The sequence below is a fragment of the Astyanax mexicanus genome, chromosome 8 (assembly GCF_023375975.1).
Source record: "Astyanax mexicanus isolate ESR-SI-001 chromosome 8, AstMex3_surface, whole genome shotgun sequence".
NCBI classification, from domain to species: domain Eukaryota; kingdom Metazoa; phylum Chordata; class Actinopteri; order Characiformes; family Acestrorhamphidae; genus Astyanax; species Astyanax mexicanus.
The window spans coordinates 28,737,879-28,757,687 of NC_064415.1; the positions used below are offsets into that span (position 1 = coordinate 28,737,879).

Sequence of the window (19,809 nt, forward strand, 5' to 3'; positions counted from 1 at the left end):
TTGAGTCATCACTACATTTTTCATACTCACACATCTCTATCTAAAATTCAATCTTTATACAAATTGGTTCTTTATGGAGACAAAATGGTTTCATCTAATGAATTGCTCAAAGAACACTTTGTATATCCTGATAATCTGCCACAATATATTTCCTTTCTGTGCCAGGAATGTTTCTGACACTTCAATCTATTATAGAAAATGTAATCAAGAGCATTTAATTAAGACCTGTTTCATTTGCTCTGGTTCAGAAGATAAATGAACACGAGATGAAGATCCATTTCATTCCTATTTGTTGTTGTGTTGTTTACCATGACAAATCTTTTAGTATGACAATTTCCATGAGTTTAAATCATTTACAGCACAGGAGTTGTTGTCCCTTCTTGCACCTCCACTTCTTTATTTATCGCATTATGCCTTCAGTTCCATTAGGGATGTATATGGATGCCGCTCTGCAGCCAATTCCACTGCAATGAGAAGTGGCCCTGACCTCAAGGCTCATTCCGGAATATCTAAATCCCCACATCGTTCACAAATCCACAGCGCTCTACATTATTGCCTTCACACCAGGCCCCAGGCTGAAGTGCTTTAACGCTTCGCCGAGCATCCCTCTATAAAACGAACGCAGAGCACAAGAAATAACCACACTGTCTCTTTATTTGAGTGTAGACCAGGCGACCAATCTGTACCAATGAAGATTCAATGCGGAAAGATTAAAACCATGCAAATATGTGAGGTTTCCTCGGCTCATGCGGCGTGGAAAGATGCCGTTGGTGCTTCTGAATCCTGATAGGCCGCAAACCTTCAGCCTTTCACTGGCTGGTTGGTAGCTGGATCGTTTAGGCAAAAATGAGAGGCCTTTATGATCTGCTTGATAAGGTTAAGGATAGCACTGCTGAAGCGAGGCTGAGAGTTAACATTTCCATGATACATCCTTTCCATTATAACTCTTCCTGTAAACCTAAATATCAGTTTAAAACATGAGCGCAACTACCGCGAGGCATAAACACTTCCTTAAGCGCTTGGACGGAGAAAAGCCTGGGAAAATTAGGGTTTGAATAGCTGTCCGTAGGAAGCGGATAAATGACAGTTGCTAAATTAGATCCACCCGTTTAGAGGTTCAGCGCTCTTCCCAGCCCAGTCCCTGCCATTTAGTGTTTGTTGTAACTTTCACCACAAAGCCTCAAGTCCAAAGCCGACTGTTCTCTGAAGACCTGCCAGCTCAACAGCTGTGCCTAACGGAGGTCATCAAGCATCATTTACTCTCAGTCACGTGGAGTACATTCTCATTGTATTAAAAACGAGTTGCCGATGCTCTGTGTTCATTTACAGCCTCTTTCATAGTGTTTGTCACACTAGAAACAGTGAAGCATTTGCACTAATACGTGTTCCAATAAGTGAAAAATACCACTAATACACTATTTTTCACACACAAGAAATTTTGTTTCCTTAGTGCCAATAGTGACACTAAGTGTTATTTCTGCAACAGAAACTACAGATGTACCTGTTTAGATTAGGGGTGCAACTAATGATTATTTTGGTATACGACCAATCTGATGATTATTTTTTCGATTAGTCGATTAGTCAGCGATTGTTTCTGAGATGTCCTCCATCTCTAAAAAGAATAGAAACAGCTGGACATGAGATTTAAAAGGCATTTAAATGTCCAGATGATTTTTTAAACAGGGAAAGTACTGATATTTAGTAAACAATTGTTGCAGCCCTAGTTTACATACATGCTTTTAGCAACAGTTCTGAAAAAAAGAAAAGAGTACAATCAGTTTTAGGCAAACCTTTTTTTTAAAGCAACATTATGCAGCATTCTTACCATAAAATAACATAATAACAGCTTCACAATCATGCTGTACATCATTGTGCAGCTTCTCCAAACTCAATTCAGTTATTTTTTTTTCTGCCATATATTGCACTCTACACCTGTAAGAGTAGAAGCAGAAGAAGATCATATTCTGCAGTAATTTTAACTGCATCAAACTGCAGTTACTGTTGTAGTTTCAGTGAAACACATTGACATTTAGTTAATATATTAATTTGGGCTTTTTTTTTACTGGTTCAAGCTCCATTTAGGCACCAACACCATAATAAATCAGGATTATGGGAGAAATTGGAGTTAGAGTTGGGAGGAGTAAATTATGATTTTGGGGCAGCACAAAAAGACAGCATTTCACACATGCATTTTTGGACAAACTAGGCGATACAAAACCATAACTAAGAGTGAAAAAATGGATGGCAGGAGGTAACCGCATGGCCTACATCCACATGGTTGGGCACGTGCTTGTAAACACATGTGTCGAAAGCTGTGCACCTCAGTCCAGCACAGTTTTGCGCAGATTATTCCCAGTTACAGCTGAATTCACACTTTTAATCCCAGAAAAACACTCTTATTGACCTTATTAAAAAGCCATTTAAATGCCTGATAAAAGGTCAAATTACTGTTGTTTTGGTGTTTTCCTCGGGTTTTGAGTGCTCTGCGCTGACTCAGCTCTTGTGATCGGTCCGAACGCGAGAGTTTTAAAGATGTTGAAACTATGTTACTTTATACAACATACAGTACATTATTATATATATATATTTTTGTATTTGTAGTTAATGTTCTAATTTTGGAATGTGATATTTAGTAAAATATTTCAGTTTTTTTATTTTTCTTGATGAGATCATTAAAAGGGTTTTGGTAAAATGCTACATAATGTTGCATTAAAAACATGGTTTTCAGCAGCCTCTCAGTACTTTCAATGTTTCTTTCTTCATTTTCTAACCAATAATATCATTAACTAGCATCATCTACTAAATACACATTTGAACAAAAGTACATTTAGTGCAGTTTCACAAACCTCGTGTTTTAGCGCACTTTAGCCTCGTAGATTTACCGAAAAAGTGCTTAGAGAAAATGATCTGTGGAGATGACTTTTTGTCAGAATTGCACTGGATGCTCTTTTATATCACTGTTGAGCAGTTAGAGGTAATAGTTGCCAGCTCTCATTTAACGACCGGTATTTCTCACTTCTATTCCAAAACGGTCTCCAGCTCCAGCGCTCGTCTCGTCTGGTCTCGTCTCGACGCGTTTATAAAATGGGACGAAATACAGAAACTAACAGCCTCATTACGACGCCTACACGCCAGCGTTTTATTTTTCTTCTCTAACCCTTTAATAAGCAGTGATGAGATGATTCTTCTGCTGCTCGTCTTCGAGCCCGTGCCCGATGTGTGTTCAAAATGAGCCTTGGAGAGACGCAGGCTGAGTCATTTTAAATCACAACACTGCTTAGTCACACTCGGCTGCTGGCTCACACTGAGAAAGCTACGGGCAGGCCTGCGTCTGCTGGTGCTAAAGGAGCCAAAAAGACGAAATGATACGGCGGTCCTTCCCCTCTTTTCAGCCGCAGCGGGATAAGCAAGGACTCCCCCTCAAAGCCCACCACTGGGAACCCTCAAACACGCACCACGTACACAACCTACAACCCCCGTCTACATCAGCGTGTGTTATCATAAGTGATTTCTACCCTCAACCACATTGCATTTCTGAGGCTGCGGGTATTAGCTTACTTCATCAATGTGTTTTGAATTATGTCTTGATGGGTGCTCTTCTGTCCGTGTGTGTGTGTGTGTGTATGATATTACAAATTTATTCTCTCTCTCTCTCTCTCTCTCTCTCTCTCTCTCTTTTTCTCTTCTTCCACAGGGTGATCAAGGAGACCAGGGGCCGCGGGTATGTGGTATTCTGCAGCATGCCATTTTCTTTTCTGGATGTGTTGATGAATGTGTGTGATATGTGTCCTGTATGAAACTGTGGACAGAACGTTTTTGAGATGCATGCGATTTTGTGGACAGTGCGTGTTGTTTAAACTCTCCAAGCATAACACACAGCTCCAGTAGAGTGAGCCAATGAGGCACTAGGGGGTTGAACTATAAACACCTGAGGAAGCCATTAAGAGAGGTCAGCGGCCTCTAACTGCTCCTACCGCTTTCAAGACCATTCTGCCTCGGCAGACACAACCAAAACAAACCTTTGTCCTCTTTAGGGGTGTTAGAAATATCAATATATCGAAGTATCGCAGTGTTATGTTTTGAAGTACTGTATTTAATACAGTTTTGTAACCTCAAATCAGTATGTGGCAGTGTGGAAAATGCAAATAACAAAAAAAAAGCTGCAGTATTACTTAAAATTTCTTTTTATTTGATTTCAAACAGTATTAACCCAATATGTTTTGCATTGTTTGTAACCCTAGTACACTAAGTTTAAAATTAGTAACACCATCACTAACATTGGGTATACACTGTATGACAAGTTTTGGAACCCTTCTTACATTTTACAACATACAACATCACATAAAATCAAAAAGTACAATAGATGACCCTATAAAAAAGCAGAAAGATGATTGGAAGATCAGGAGATTCTTAACAGGTAATGTCCTACTAAAAAAAATAATACTGCTGGGAACTTGGTCTTTGTTCAACCCATTCTTGGGACTAATAGTGGATGAAAATCACCCGAACTGATGTCTCTTGAAAAAAACATAGAAGGTAGGAGGGAATCATCCACAACATTAAAGACATCAATTAGCGCCCTAAAGATAAACAAAGTCCCATCGTCCGGTGTTAGTGTTCTAGGGTTAATATACATCCATTCCTGCATTTCAGGCCTTCAATACATTCCAAAAAATGTTGAGACAGAGGCAACTCAGAGCTAGCAACGTGGTAAAACATATAATCATGATATGTTATGAATATGAGTATCCCTGAAAGTCATCAAGATTGCAACCACAACATATTTGTACCCTTTCCGCATGCCTCGTTTTAATAGCAAAGGCGCTTATGAATATTTTAACGTTGATGGGCATGGTGGTCTGAAAGTGAGGTGTGTTCAGGTGAATTTCTGGCGTATTGCTATCTTGGAAGCGGATAACACAGTTGCGCCACTGACTGACTAAAACCATGACCCTGGTCCCTTTTTTTCTCCCCACTTTTGCACAGCCAATTACCCAAAACACTCACTAGGACTCCCCCTATCACTAGTAATAATGCCCCAACACACCAGGAGGGTGAAGACTAGCACATGCCTCCTCCGATACATGTAAAGTCAGTCATCGCTTCTTTTCGATGTAGCTTTGCCGAGTAGCATCACAGTGGGCTCAGAGGAAAGCGCAGCAACTCAGTTCTGATACATCAGCTCACAGATGCCCTGTACTGCAGACTTTTAGTGATGTGAGGAGAGAGCGCCATCTACCCACCCGGAGGGAGCAGGGCCAATTTTGCTCCCTCTGAGCGCCGGCAGCTTGATGGCAAACCTGCATTTTTTTTTGCAAAGACACACTGACATGCCCTAAATCAAAAGGCAAGGTTGACAGTTCACCTATAGATCCCTAAAATAGGGCTATGAGTCTGTCAGGACCAAAGATCAAAGAGCATAAGATCTACATGAGAAGATTGGAATTAATTTGCATATTTCTCCCTCCAATTCCTCAAGTGTGCACTTAATTAATTAGTTAATTTATTTATATATGTAAAACATATCCAGAAGGGGTGTTGACTTTTCTGGCTTGGAGGCATCTGATAAAGAAAAGAAAAAAGGAACCATTCAGACTGTTATCAGCAACAAGTCTACAGAGAAAACATGAAATATATATTGGGTTCATGCTGTATGCAATCATTTTATTTTCTGATATAGGGGTTGTAGCTTATATGTGTGATGAAGATTGGTGTCACGCAGTGGTTTATTCTGTTTTTATGTTGCATATTGTTCATGCAAATACACATTCCTACTGTATATTCTACAAGTATATCCTACCATTCTGTAGCCTATTTAACAATGACACAAAGGCCTTTTTTTTTAAAGAACGTAATTATTTCCAGCTCAGATGCTTGACGTTTTTGATAAATCCACACCTCTTAGAGGACGATTATGAAGTGCACGCTTTGCAAAACAGCTGGCAAATTATGAAATAAATCACTTGGCGTATCTCATTCCAATATCTGCTTGCATGCAGGCTGATTTAAAGTCATCATTCTCCTGTTGGACTAAACGCAATGTCTCTCTGACTGGGAAGCGACTGCTGTATTAAGTCTATTTGTCTTTATTGCATTAAGTGCTTGCCTCGCTCGCTCTCTCGCTCTCGCTCACTGTTACTCACTGCCTTTTCTTCATAAATATATATCTACCATCGTCGTGGACAGACTCCAAAGGGGACATGGTCGCTTTAAGTGTCTCTAATTGATTCGCCCAACATACTGGAGCATGTTGAGGTTAACATGTGGTGACAGAACAGAGCCATAGGCTAACCCTCAGACCTCTCAAATCACATCTGACAATGTCACCCACATCCCACAGATGCCCACACAGACTTCTCAACAGCGGCTCGTCCTCCGGGTTCTGTGTGTAGAGGCTTGTTGTTTGGAAATCGAATACTTTAACTTTGTGCAGTCTAGTCTAGCTATATAATTATCTGGGTCTCAGAAACAGATCTGAGCTTATAGTAGCTATTACTGTATGTAGTACTAGTGCATAATGTCACTCAGATTTCCTGAAATTCATAGTAATAAGAACAAGAAATTGTTATTCATATAAATAAAATATTGTAATAGATATTTTATTAACCACTTATAACCACATCTACACATTTGAGTTTAATAAGTATTTAGTATGTATGCCTTTAACAGATAACAGAAAGAAATCTTCAACTTAATCTACTTAACTTAACTCAAAGTGTTACTTAACACTTAACTCAAAACTCCTTTAAACTTATCTTAATGTTTTAAGTCTTCTTAAAACTGTACTTAATATTTTGCTCACAGCCTAACTCATTAAGGAAGTATCTTTATGCAATATTTAACTCGAAACTAAACTTAAGTGTCTTTTTTTTTTAACTTATTATTTTATATTTGTTTACATAGTACAATATAATGTAATACAAATACAATTCTACACATTCCTTTTTCCAGTAATTTGCATTATTCACATCAATTTTAGGCAGTATATAAAAAGTACAAGGTAAATGCAATAAAAAGATAGTAATAAAATGAAAAATAAATAAATAAATAAATAAAAATCCAATCCTGAATAGTTCACAGCCACAACTTAAGTCTCTTTTAAATGAAATTAAGTTTTCTTAAAATGTAACTCAAATCTATCCTATACCTTAATTCAGTGTTTAAGTCAAAGCTAAACTCAAATCTACTTAAAACTTAACTAAATGTTTTACTCAAAACTGAGCTCAATCTGCTTGAAACTTAACTCTGTTTTACTGAAAAATCAATGTTAAAATTCATCTTTTATTTTTTTATTGAATGTGAAAATACATATAATTAAAGCATCATTAATTTCTAAGTTTAGGACTACACGTTTTATGATTATTACTTTTGGTGAAGTTAGTTAATTTCATGTACAAATTTGAAATTTGCTGAATGAAAAAAGACATGTTTTGTAATTTCTTGTCCTTAAAATTAAAGGGAAAACATACAGACTCAATCTTTTTGAGGCAAAGTGCATATTTAAAGTCATATATTAAATTTTCACTATGTAATTATAATGCATCATTTAAATGCTAAAGCAAAATGAAACTAAATTAATAATAACTCTCAACCCCTATAGGAGTCTACAAATTCTAATATGCCTAAAACTTTTACTCAAAACACCATGTTTATATCAAATATTCTTATTGAGAGTGCAAACACATTCAATCAAAGCATCTGTTAATGGTAAGTGTAAGAGTAGACATTTTATGATAGTTAAATGTGTTATTTTTGAGTTTTGCAAAATGAAAAAAGACCTGTTTAATCATTTTTCATCCTTAAAAACAAATGGAAAACATGCAAACTTGAGGCAGAATGTATATAAGTAATTTATTTTTCACTATATAATTAAATACTGCATCATTTTGTACGTGCATTAAAATTCTAAAGCAAAATAAAGGTAATAACGCTTAACCCCCAGATCCTGATGTGTGCAGTAGAGACCAAACTCACAGGCAGCTTCCACTTAGCTCTCCTCCAGACTAAATTCAGTCAGAATGTTGATCTTTCTCTTAGATAGAATTTCAGGGATTAGAGTGTGATCTGGACATTCTGACTGGGGAAATAGAGTCATCCACCGTGAAGGAATTCAATCCCGTGCCACCTAGGAGCGAATGTAAGGGAATCCCCCGGCTTTCCCCCTGTGATCCATCTTATAGCACAAATAAACACCAGCAAATACTTATTACATTCAGCCGGGGAGTGTTTGTGTAATTAACTTCCCATCATAACTACTCCAGCCAATCACACGGAGAGCAGCGTACTGAGAATGAAGAGGTTAGAAAAGCTCAGGACCTAATTACATTACCCACTAGGATGACATATTGACTTTGCACATTAAATTATAGAGGAAATGTAGTGGAACAAAATTAGGGACATTTGCTTAATGGACAAACTAGGGAACGTGATATTTATCCTTGAAACTGCAAGAAAAACTTTAACAGGGTAGGTGTAGCCTGGGTGTAGACGAGGAAAAAGGTCTAGGGCTGATTTCATGCGCTCAGCGAGCCTTGATTATAAACTTAGACGCACAATTATTCAATCCTGTGTTAATATTATTACAATGTTGTTGATATCTGGATGATATATTGTGTCAAAAAAAAGAAATGTGATTAATGATGTAATTGACAATGTATGACCAGTTTAAGCCATTTATAAAAAAGGTTTACACAATTTTAAAATGTATATAGTAAAATCTGTTTATTAAATATCATAATAAAACAAACTATAAATAAACTAAACCCACTGTTTGACCCACACCAGCTTTACTATGAACGTCAAGTCTATTATACACATTATAATGTATTAATAAAGCACTATAAACATGATTATACATATTTATAAAAATGTATGTAAGAATTTATGCATCATAATTCATCATCGCCTGTGTTTATAAAGCGCAATATGTCAATATTAAGAACCTTGGCATATTTGCCTTAACCAAGCATGCTATAATAACTTTTAACCACTCATGAATTATACGACCCTGCAATGTGATTTGTTGAGAAGCGTTCTGTGTGTGCCGTTATCAGCCGGTAATGCACTGTAACGAAAGCTCTCCATGTATTACTACACCACATACAGGTAACCTAGCAACAATGCAGCACTTACAAGCCAAACAGCACAGCTACAAACAGAGCATCAATGGAACTATTTTAACTCGCGAAGTTTTTATAACCAAACTGATCCTATTTTCTCGTCCTGTTTAACTCAAAATTAAATAAATAGCAATAATGGAACTGTGGTATAATCACAATAAAACACTTGAGGTTCATTCTATAACGTGTGCTATTGGCACTGCTGCTTTGCGGTCGTAGGCACGAGGCCAATATTATACGTTATAGTATTATGGCTTAACTCTAAGTAAAGTGATAGATGTTCCTCTTGGGAACATATTATTAGTAACAGATCTTTATTTTAACCCAAAAGATTTTGAGTTAAAGAGGACAAGAAAAATATAATCTGTTTGGTTATAAATGCTCCTCGGCCTGCGTCCTCGTGCCTGTGATTGCAGCACAACAGTGCTAATATTACACATTATAGCACAAACCTCGAGGGTATTATTGTGATTATACCACAGTTCCATTTTAATTTAAAGAGCATGAGAAAAATATGATCTGTTTGGTTATAAACACTCTATAAACAATATATTTTAACTGTGAGTTAAAATAGTGCCATTGCTGCTGCTGTTTAGAGCTGCGCTGTTTGGCTTGTAAGCACTGCATCGTTGCTAGGTTACCTGTATGGGGCAGAGTAATACATGGACAGCCTCGGTTACAGTGCATTACCAGCTGATAACGGCACTCACAGAACGCCTCTGAGCCAATCACATGCCAGGGTCGGAACTAACTGTGGCATAATTATGTTTATAGTACTTTATGAATGCATCATTTTATGACTTATGCATTATGTTATGTGTTATGAGAATGATTATAGAGCCTTATAAACATGGCATTCATAAAAAAAGTATTACAGAGTATTTCCATAAAGGTGGGTTTAGTTTATTTATATTGTATTTTATTAAGGATATTTAAACACATTTTATTTTACACTTTTATTTTACAATTGTGTGAACGTTTTTTTACAAATGGCTTAATATGGTCATACATTGCTAATTACATCATTAATCACATTTTTTTCTGAGACAATTAATCGTCCAGATATTATGGCAGGCCTATGTGTAACAATATTAACACAGTATTTAAAAAATAACTTCCAAATTTATAAACAAGGGTAGCTTAAAACACAAAATTACACTAAAATCTCTTCCCAAAGCAACATTGAGTTTAGAAAAATATTAAAGTCATGTTCATATATCCCTTTCAGACCTGAATTATGTTACATTGATGAAAAAAAAAGTGTGATGTTTTCTGTCAGTAATGCACACAAAATAAGACAATATCTACGTATAAAATCTACATAAAAATAAACAAAAAAAAACTAAAATGTTTATTCCTAAACATGATAAAAAGGGTTCTAAATCATAAAGAATTAGTAATGATGAGCTTGTATCACTTTGCCTCATTTATTTTGTAGTGCGGACATGCCCTATTGACACGCCCTATTGACTTTTATTTTTTCCAGTGCAGTGGGCGGGGCTAAGCTACTGTTTCATTGGCTGGTTTATAATCTTTTCTAATTGACAATTACAAAAAAAAAATTCAATAATACTTAGAAATGATTTCTATTAGTGTTCTGTGCAACAAAATATATAAAAAAATGAAACAACATGATGTCCATTGTAGTTGATGCAGGATCTGAAAGAGTCAACACTGTAATTATTGTGACAGAACTAGTTAAATCTATGGTGCTTCCTCAAGAATCTACCATGCTCCAAAAAGGATGGTTCTTCCATAGTTGTTTAGTAAGAAAAGTGGTTTAAATGAATTTAAAACCATGACAATGGACGCACTAGTCGCATGCTTGAATGATTCTATACTAAATAGAAAATGCTTGTTTATGTATCATATTCTATTCTTGCCACAGTTATGTCTTTAGAAAACTACTCTGTGTTGGACTATAAACACATTAAAATTGTGTAAACCTTTTTTCAAATCACCTTAAATGGCTTTACATTGCTAATTACATCATTAATCACATTTTTCTCTGAGACAATTAACTACAAAAAACTACAAAACCTACAAAAACTACAAAATACAAAAAACTACTCTGTGTTGAACTATCAAAAGTTCTGCTACTGTTTCTGTGTCAAGCCATATAACCATCATTAGTACTGTGTAGAACTCTCTTTACATTTAAAAAGTAGTAAAATAAGTGAATTGTCACATTCATTCACTGCATAACAGATATTTTCTTCTCTTTCTGACAGATCAACACACAAAACTCGAGTCTAGATCTCATAAACCATAAATTTCTCACAGCAGTAACGTAACAGTGGAAAGCCACAGTTATTTCAACCAAAGCTCACATCACTTTCACATCCAGATGAACTGCGAACCATAGTAGATGCGGTAAACATCGTAAAAAAAAAAAAAAAAAAAAGAGAGAGAGAGAAAATACCCACGGGACGACTGTTCCACCCAAAGTTACACACATGTCAGGGTCACGGCTCTCCACCCTCCGGATTCCTCAGTATAAAAGGGTTACAGGGTCAAAAGGTGAATAAGCAGAATAAAATAGAGCCTTGCTACACAAACACAAGTGGTAGCCACCGGTGGGTTGTGCTCATTAACGTGAATTAATGGCTCAGTTCTGCTATTATCAGGTGGTGTGTGGTCCGTGAAGTTCTCTGATGAACTTTCAGAGCTGTGACAGATCTACAGGCTCTGCTGTTAGAAGCAGAAGGCTAGTCCAGGCGTGGAAGTTTTATGTTGTACGGCGCCGCACATATACAACTCGAGTCCAGCTGCTTCCACCACGCGGAGTTAAGGTTGGGGGATTTACCCAGCGTGCAATCTCTCCACAAATGTCAAAGGCATTATTCAATTTCCGAGATCTGAACAGATATTCCAGGACAATGGCTTTCGCATGTTTTGCCTCCGAAACCCGAAAAGCCTTTAAAAATAAACCGATTTAAAGTCCGTCTGGTGAGTTTTGTAAGATACATGACAGGCCAAGGCTATCGAGCCTTCAGGTTTCAATCAATACACTTCTTTAAATTATTGAATCCATGTGCGCTTGAGTTGAGTATGGATAATCAACTCTACAACATGGAATGCTTCATGGCAACTGCAGCCTGAAGTCTGCTGGTACGAGAGAAGAAGAGGAGGAGAAGTGGAACGGACATCTTGAGTTTGACACAGGCCACACAGAATGAGCACACAAAAAACCTGATTTAAGGTGAAGCTGATTTGAAGAACACTGAAAAAAATGATGAGTAAAATTTACTTTAAAAAAAGGTTCACAACGTTCTGCATTTGCTTTTTTTAAGTACATTTTATTTCAGATAAATTTAAGTAACTTTAACTTAGTTTCAAGACTTAAATGTTAAATAGAGTAAATACAGTAAGTGAACTGAACTTCAGTCAATCCTTTCTTTACTTCATTTATTTTTGCTGAATCAATCCTTTTTTTTAGTAACTATAACTTCATTTCTGCATACAATATTAAATAATTACAATTACTTCATTTATACAATATTACTCAAATCATTTATGATACATAATATATTATAATTTCTGAAATGTAAATATTTTTAGTTAAAACACACATATTACACTGTCTCAACACATAGGTGGATAGTTTACTAAAAAGAAGTCTAAGTCTGTTTACAAAATAAATCTTTGAGATTATGTAAATATTGGAATGTGTGTTTTAACTAAAAATATTACAATTTCAGGAATTATAATATATTATGTATCATAAATGATTTGAGTAATATTGTATAAATTAATTAATTGTAATTAGTTAATATTGTATGTAGAAATTAAGTGTAAATTAGGGTTACTAATAGAAAGGATTGATTCAGCAAAAATAAATGAAGTAAAGTTTACTAAAAGAAAGGACTGACAGAAGTTCAGTTCACTGATTTACTCTATGTATCATTTAAGTCTTGAAACCGAGTTGAAGTTACTTAAATTAATCTGAAATTAAATTTATTTTAAAAAAGCAAATGCAGAAAGTTGTGAAACTTTTTTTTAAGTAAATTTTACTCATCGTTTTTTTCAGTGCAGCTTGGCACAGAGCTAACCTATCCAACCTATGTTGGCAAACAATTTGAAGTTTCATTCAGTTTTGTAATGTTTTTTTGATGTTTTAAGAGTTTGGGTTGTGAATCTTGACCTTGACTTGACCTGGTTCATCCTAATCGTAGGACCTTTTACACGCACATAAAATAAATATGATTGGAAGCGCACTCACATTTTTATTATATTTTTATGAACCTACAGTTTCTCATTAGGTCGAATGCAGATTTCTGCCAACATTCTTCTCTTCTCCGAAGCCTGTCCAACTTCTCAACGGTTGTTATAAAGGAATGAAGAGATCAATTGGCTTAGTCAAATAAATCAGGCTCAACAAATATGACTTTCTATTGTTCTGCGTTGTCATTTTTATTGAGGTTAAGGGCAATTTGGTTTACTGTCACTGCAATCTTCAGCTTTAAGCCCAGATTAAGTTTTGACAACTACCCTGCAACACTTAGCATCTGGCAGGGAACAAAAAAAGAGAACAATTTGCAAATAGTTTGAATGCTCAGTCGACCGCTGTGATATCGCCCTGATTTCTCACCCTTGTCCATGAAAGCGGCAAAACTCCTCAAGGACCGCATGAACCCGTGCCTAGTTCTAGTTTCAGACTGTTCCTTCCCTGCCTAGAGGGAACACAAAAGAACTTTCCTCTGCTTGACTTGAAAAGATGTTGGAGATCTTTTTTGTTTTCCACTTCTCAAAGACATTTCTGTTGTTACACATGCAGAGAAAGAGAGTAGTTTGACTAGTTTGAGACCAAGTTTGTGGGCCAAGCTAACGGTACACAAGGCCAGCTTATATTAGCCACAGGCATCTTGTAAAAGGTAGTGGGATCAGTGCTAAATCTCACTGTCTCCAAGCAAATTGATCAAGCCTATCGTAAAACTAACAGGACGAAGCAGAGGCAGCTCCGCTCTGCCAGCTTTGGTTGGAGCTCTGCATAATAACTCAAGAGGCGTAGACACGGCGTTCCCCCCGTAATCCTCAATCCTCATGCGCCTGCTGCCGCTTTTTATTTATTTATTTATTTTTTTATCCGGAGGATGTTTGCGGTTATTAGTAACTCTCTGTGTAATATTGGCTCATTATCTTGAGTTATCGTAATCGTGTTTGAAAGTGCATCTTCTTCGCTCGAGCGCTGAAACAGAAGACGAGAAGAAGGGTTTCTGGAGCTTCCGTCTATTCAATGAGGCATGCGATTTAAATTGCTTCCCAAACATGGTGGGATAGAATGTCCTATAAACGTGGTGTTTCCCAGTGTTTACTAAAAAAGAAACACGGCTCAGGCTAATTCTTGGAGTAATCTTTTTAGACCAGATTTCCAGGTTGTGTTGCGGTTTGTACTGAAGCACACATCTCCACCACACACTTGCAATTACAGGTTTCGTGCATTAAGGCAAATTATATGAAATATCAAGGACCACTTCCCCTGACAAATCGCTTTTGTTCTAAACTGACAGGTGTTTGGCTCACCATGAAGAGGAAACTTCAAAGTTTGAAAACATGAATTTATTTGGCTTGTGAAAGAGAAGCACCAATCCAAACTCGTACACAACCTCTCGGAGCCTTGCTGAGATGAAACCGAGCCTCTTATCCAACATTTAACAACACGTTTCTGTTTAAAAGCGGCTCAATTGATTGCACGGGCAACGTGCATCCCGCCTCGGCCCGATTCCAAAAGCCAAATGAAAAGTGAAGTGAAGTGAAGTCAAGTGAAGTTGAGTGTTTGGCGAAACTGTCCAGTGGTGTGCATATACAGGGTTTGGACAGTGAAACTGAAACACAATAATTTATTGTCCCGACGGACAGTTCTGGTGGAAACAGGAGAGTTGAGGTGCACATTGGATTCTGCCGTGATTTGTTCAGCCGTGGTTTTATGTTTTTTTGGATACAATCCAAGTTAGCACCCGAACATCCCTTTCAGACAGGATGTGGTTGGTCCTTCTTGGTGGTATGCTGACATTAGCCTGGATACCGTGGCTCTTGATAAATCAGAAAGTCTTGCTGTCTTGGTCACAGATACACCAGCAAGACGTGCACCAACAATTTGTCCTCTTTTGAACTCTGGTATGTCACCCATTATGTTGTGTGCATTGCAATATTTTGAGCAGAACTGTGCTCTTACTCTGCTAATTGAACCTTCACACTCTGCTCTTACTGGTGCAATAATGTGCAATTAATGAAGATTGGCCACCAGGCTGCTCCAATTTATCCATGAAACCTCCCACACTGAAATGACAGGTGTTTCAGTTTCATTGTCCAACCCCTGTATATATGATTGTCTGAATTTGTCATGTTGTGTGGTTGTATGGTTTTTGTGTGTTGTGCCGTTTTGTCCTCAGGGGCTTCCTGGCCTGCCCACCCTGGCTGCATTGCACAGCAATCAAATCCTGACTGTGAAGGTTTGTTGGAGTGGCCTAGCTGCTCAGGCAGACTCTGTGGCACACACACACTGAGATGACATACATCCTGCGCATGTTTGTCCCCAGGCTTCATTCAATGATGGCGTCTGAATAATCCAATGAGTCCAATCAATTTTTTTGTTTGCTCTTATGCCCCTGAGCTACCAGTAGCCCCAATAAAAAGTGGGGTTCGAAGAGAGACTCATCAGTGCTGGCAGCTTGCTCTCTCTCTCTCTCTATTCTCTCTCTCAAAAAATAAAATAAAATAAAAAATACAAGTGTAATGTACAATTAATTAGAAACAGGATTCTCTAACAGATCAGATTTTCTAACCCAGAAATGATCTGGACTGTAACCATGTATATGGAAACAAATCAAAAGAGAAAAAAAGGCACATTCATTCTGTGATAAAGTGGAAAAAATATTTTTTTTTAGCATACGGCCAAGCGAGTGCCCATGGTTCACCGCAAACCTGCCCCTTTCAGCACTCGTATGAATGTATAAATGTTTAAAAATATGGCTCGCATGTAATGATTAGGTCATTTCATTTCAATTATATAATACTGTACATGACAGAATATTCAAAAGTTTTAGCTGTAATTATTTATATAATACTTTTATATGAGTGCCTTTTTTAACCTATTTAAACCATTCCCATACATATCATTAAATCCTTTTACACACAAAAAAACTTTCAGTGTGTGCAGCTCCTGGGGTCTGGCTTGGCACTAAGCGTTACTGTGATGGCAGTGCTTTCTTTCACTGAGCAGAAATTGACATTTTTTCCACGGGCCAGCAAACTCCATGTGGGTGTCCCGGCACCCCGAGGTGGTAATTGCGGCCTCCGGAGCCGAGCGCAGTCCAGACTTCCGAAAGCCTCCGCTGCTGCTGCTGCTGCGGGGAAAATGTGGATTTCTGCTCATGCATGAAGGCGCTGAACTGGGTTCTCCTAATCTACCACTTGATCTAATCTGTTTTTATGCTCTTTTTTTTCCACATCTCTTCCACTTCTTCTCCTTCTTCTGGGACCTCATGCAACTATCTCCTCTCCAACCTCTCTCACCTCTGACCTCCGACCTCTTGACCTCACACACCTGCTCAGATGGTCTTCCCTAAGATCAATCATGGCTTTCTTTCTGCTGATCAGCAGCTCATTAAGCGCCGGCTCATTAAGGTAGTGCTTGACCTCACTGTACTCTTTTTTTTCTCTTTCTTGTTTCTCTCTCTCTCTATTTCTTGTTTCTCTCCTTCTCTCTTTTACTCTATGTAAATCTCTCTCTCTTTCACTTCACCACAAGGCTTCTCCTTTTGGCCCTTCACTTCCTCTCCATTCTTCAGGCTTTCCTTGCCAACCCTCAAACTGTCCAACAAGAAATGAGCTGCAATGAATAGCAATCATTCAGAGCTCAAAGTGGTGTTTTTAACGCTATTCAGAGCTCGTTTGTTTTTGATTTGCTTTAATCTGTGTACTAAACATGTAATTAATCCTGCAATATATAATCCTTAAAATAAAGTCTCTTGTCCTCCAGTGTAAATAAAAAAAATAATAATTCGATTTTTAATTTTTTGAGTTTTAGATGAGTAGACTGTTAGAAACGTATTTGCTTATTGCTGTCAAAGGTGGAAGGAGTAATCAAACCCACTGCTTAATTTGTTTTAATATTGCTTACTAAGCAAAAAAAATACAATTTAAGTACTCTGAGGTGGAAATTGTGCTTATTTGCTGTAGTTTAAGAAATTGTTTTCTAAAAAAATACTTTACTTGACAATTATTGAAATTTTTTGTTTACTTTAAACTTTTATTTTGACACAAAGGCCACTGCAAGGCTGAACAGTTGCTAAAGCCATGTTGCACCATCCTACTCTGGTGAGGACCCATATGCCTATTAGCCCTACAGTGAAGTAGGACTAAAAGTGGTGGTGACTCCGCTTCTGCAGCTACAGTACACCACCAATTGAAAACTCAACATTCGATTTACATAAATAATTTCATTATTATACCACAAGAGTATCATTACACAGATTTTAATATTAGAAACATCAGTGTCTTCTATATAGACTAATGCATACAGTGCATTTAATGAATTATTGAATATCTCTTATAATCTTCAGACAATTCAGTCAAGATAAATCATGTTTCGCTTGAATGTAAACAATATCTATAGCGCAACAATGATATCATAAGATAAAATATATGTTTAAAAACCTCACCAAAATAAAAAATAAAATATCCTATTCTGTTCCAGTTTATGCTGAAGTTGTTGTTGCTGTTTTATTTGCTGGATGGCAAAATGGCAAATTGAGATCTCAGGAAAAGAGACATGTAAACTTTATACATTTTGGTGCTTTGTAGTATTTATTCCAAAAGGCACTTGTGCAAAAAGATGTTCATGAGCCATTACAAGAACGTCAGAATTCTCTTAGGATATAGTGGTAAAGGAAAAAAAATCAAGAAAAGGAAAAATGCTGAAATTATGTGCAGAAAACTGTTCTTATTACAGTAAGAAAACGAATGAAAAAAAAGCTTAATCTACTTTATTGAGAACAATTGCACTTAGTCACTTTCCACCTCTGAGTGCAGTTTTACAGGCATGTGAAGGACTGTAGCTGCTGAATACTGTTGTGATGCTAAATTCAGCTCAAGCTCCAGTGTCTTGATCACAGAACCAATTGGATGGAAATCTGGAAATAATTAAAGGCAATTATGCATCGAAATTCCTGCAGGAGATTTTCATTGCAGAGCTCGACTCCACGGCCATAAATCAGTGGATTAAAACGGAGGGCTAACAGGACGTCTGCAGCCGTATAGTGGTGTTGATTTAAACTCTGCTGTGAGACAAACCCCCTCATGTTCTCTATGATACGCTATTTTCATTGCCCTCTGCTGTTTCACTAAGCTTCTCTGTTCATGCCAGATGCTTTCATATGCTGTGACTCAGGCCTAATGCCTCTGCGTTATTTGTTGCTCAGGGTGATCAGGGTCAAGCAGGCCCACCGGGACCTCCCGGACCTCCAGGCCCTCCTGGTCCCAGGGGACCCCCAGGGGACACTGGGAAGGATGGCCCTAGAGGACTTACAGGGCTACCGGTAAGTTGCTCTGTTTTAAGCGATAAAACCAGACCTAGAGTCCTTATTAATGGAAAAGTGTAAAACCTGAAGTAAAAAAAAATGTTACGGTTTTTGTTTTTTCGTATTTATTATTTTCACATTTCACAGAACAGTGCAAAATCGAAGTTGCAATAACATATGGATATTTTACATACTTGATCTACTTTTATTATACTCTTAAAATATGCAGTTTTTACATTTTTTTTTTTATTTGTTTTTAGAAATAGCTTCATTTAAAGCATCTTTAGACCTATCTGGATGGGATTAGTTTCTCAGGGGGTCCTGGGGTAATTTTCTTTATGGAGGGTCCTCTTTAATTTTATTCCGTCGTACGTGTTTTTCTTAAACGTCCTCTGAGAAAATTACAGGCTGAATTACCTACTGTTTTCCGCTGAACTCCGTGGTCCTCCAGTAATTTTTTACCTGTCCGGATCCACATCTCTGAGTTTCTTCACTTCGCGTTTAATTACATAGTTATTTATCCACTGCTACAGACCATAATTACACTTTCGGCACGCGTTTCCACAGAGATCCATATAAACACAACACCGAGTGGAAATGGAGGAACTACTGAACACGATGCCACGTAACCGAGAATGCCAAAAAACTCACTGGTCCTCCTGTTTTTTCAATTGCAGTCTGGATGCAAGATCAATTCATGTCACTGGTCTTTAAATTGTACTCTGATTAGATTGTACCCTAATGGGTTCACACTTGGTTGTCAAATCCATCTCAAATTAGACAAAAATCTGAATTGTCTGTGGGATGGAAATGCGTCATCCTCTGAAAGTGATTTGGTTTTAAATTTGTTGTGTTGCATTTTGAAGTGGCTTGGTCTTATCCATATACTGTATTAGATTCATCAAGTGACAGGGTGTAAACAGGGTCTATACTGTCAGTGCACTCTGAAAAATTGTGCATAAAATACATTTATTTGAAAAACTTTACCATATACATTTGTGCAATAAATTTCAACAAATTAACAGGGAAACACATTTCAACTGGTCTGTCTTTTAACTAGTAATGTATACAGTTATGTTAAAATCATGTTAACAGGCTCTCTCTATATTCATCTAAACATCTGAACAACACAGCCCTATTTATTATTACAGTATAAAAAAATGAAATGC

The 19,809-nt window shown here is 37.2% G+C and overlaps 1 protein-coding gene across 1 annotated transcript in view; it reads left to right on the top strand.

Annotated features, from left to right (window-relative positions):
* LOC103039012 (collagen alpha-1(XXV) chain) overlaps positions 1 to 19,809 on the top strand; it is a 318,678-nt gene that overhangs the window by 208,041 nt on the left and 90,828 nt on the right. Inside the window, exons 6-8 of the mRNA XM_022678290.2 lie at positions 3,695 to 3,721; positions 16,674 to 16,745; positions 18,542 to 18,658. Coding sequence (XP_022534011.2) covers positions 3,695 to 3,721; positions 16,674 to 16,745; positions 18,542 to 18,658 — 216 coding nt within the window. The remainder of the gene's footprint in view (positions 1 to 3,694; positions 3,722 to 16,673; positions 16,746 to 18,541; positions 18,659 to 19,809) is intronic.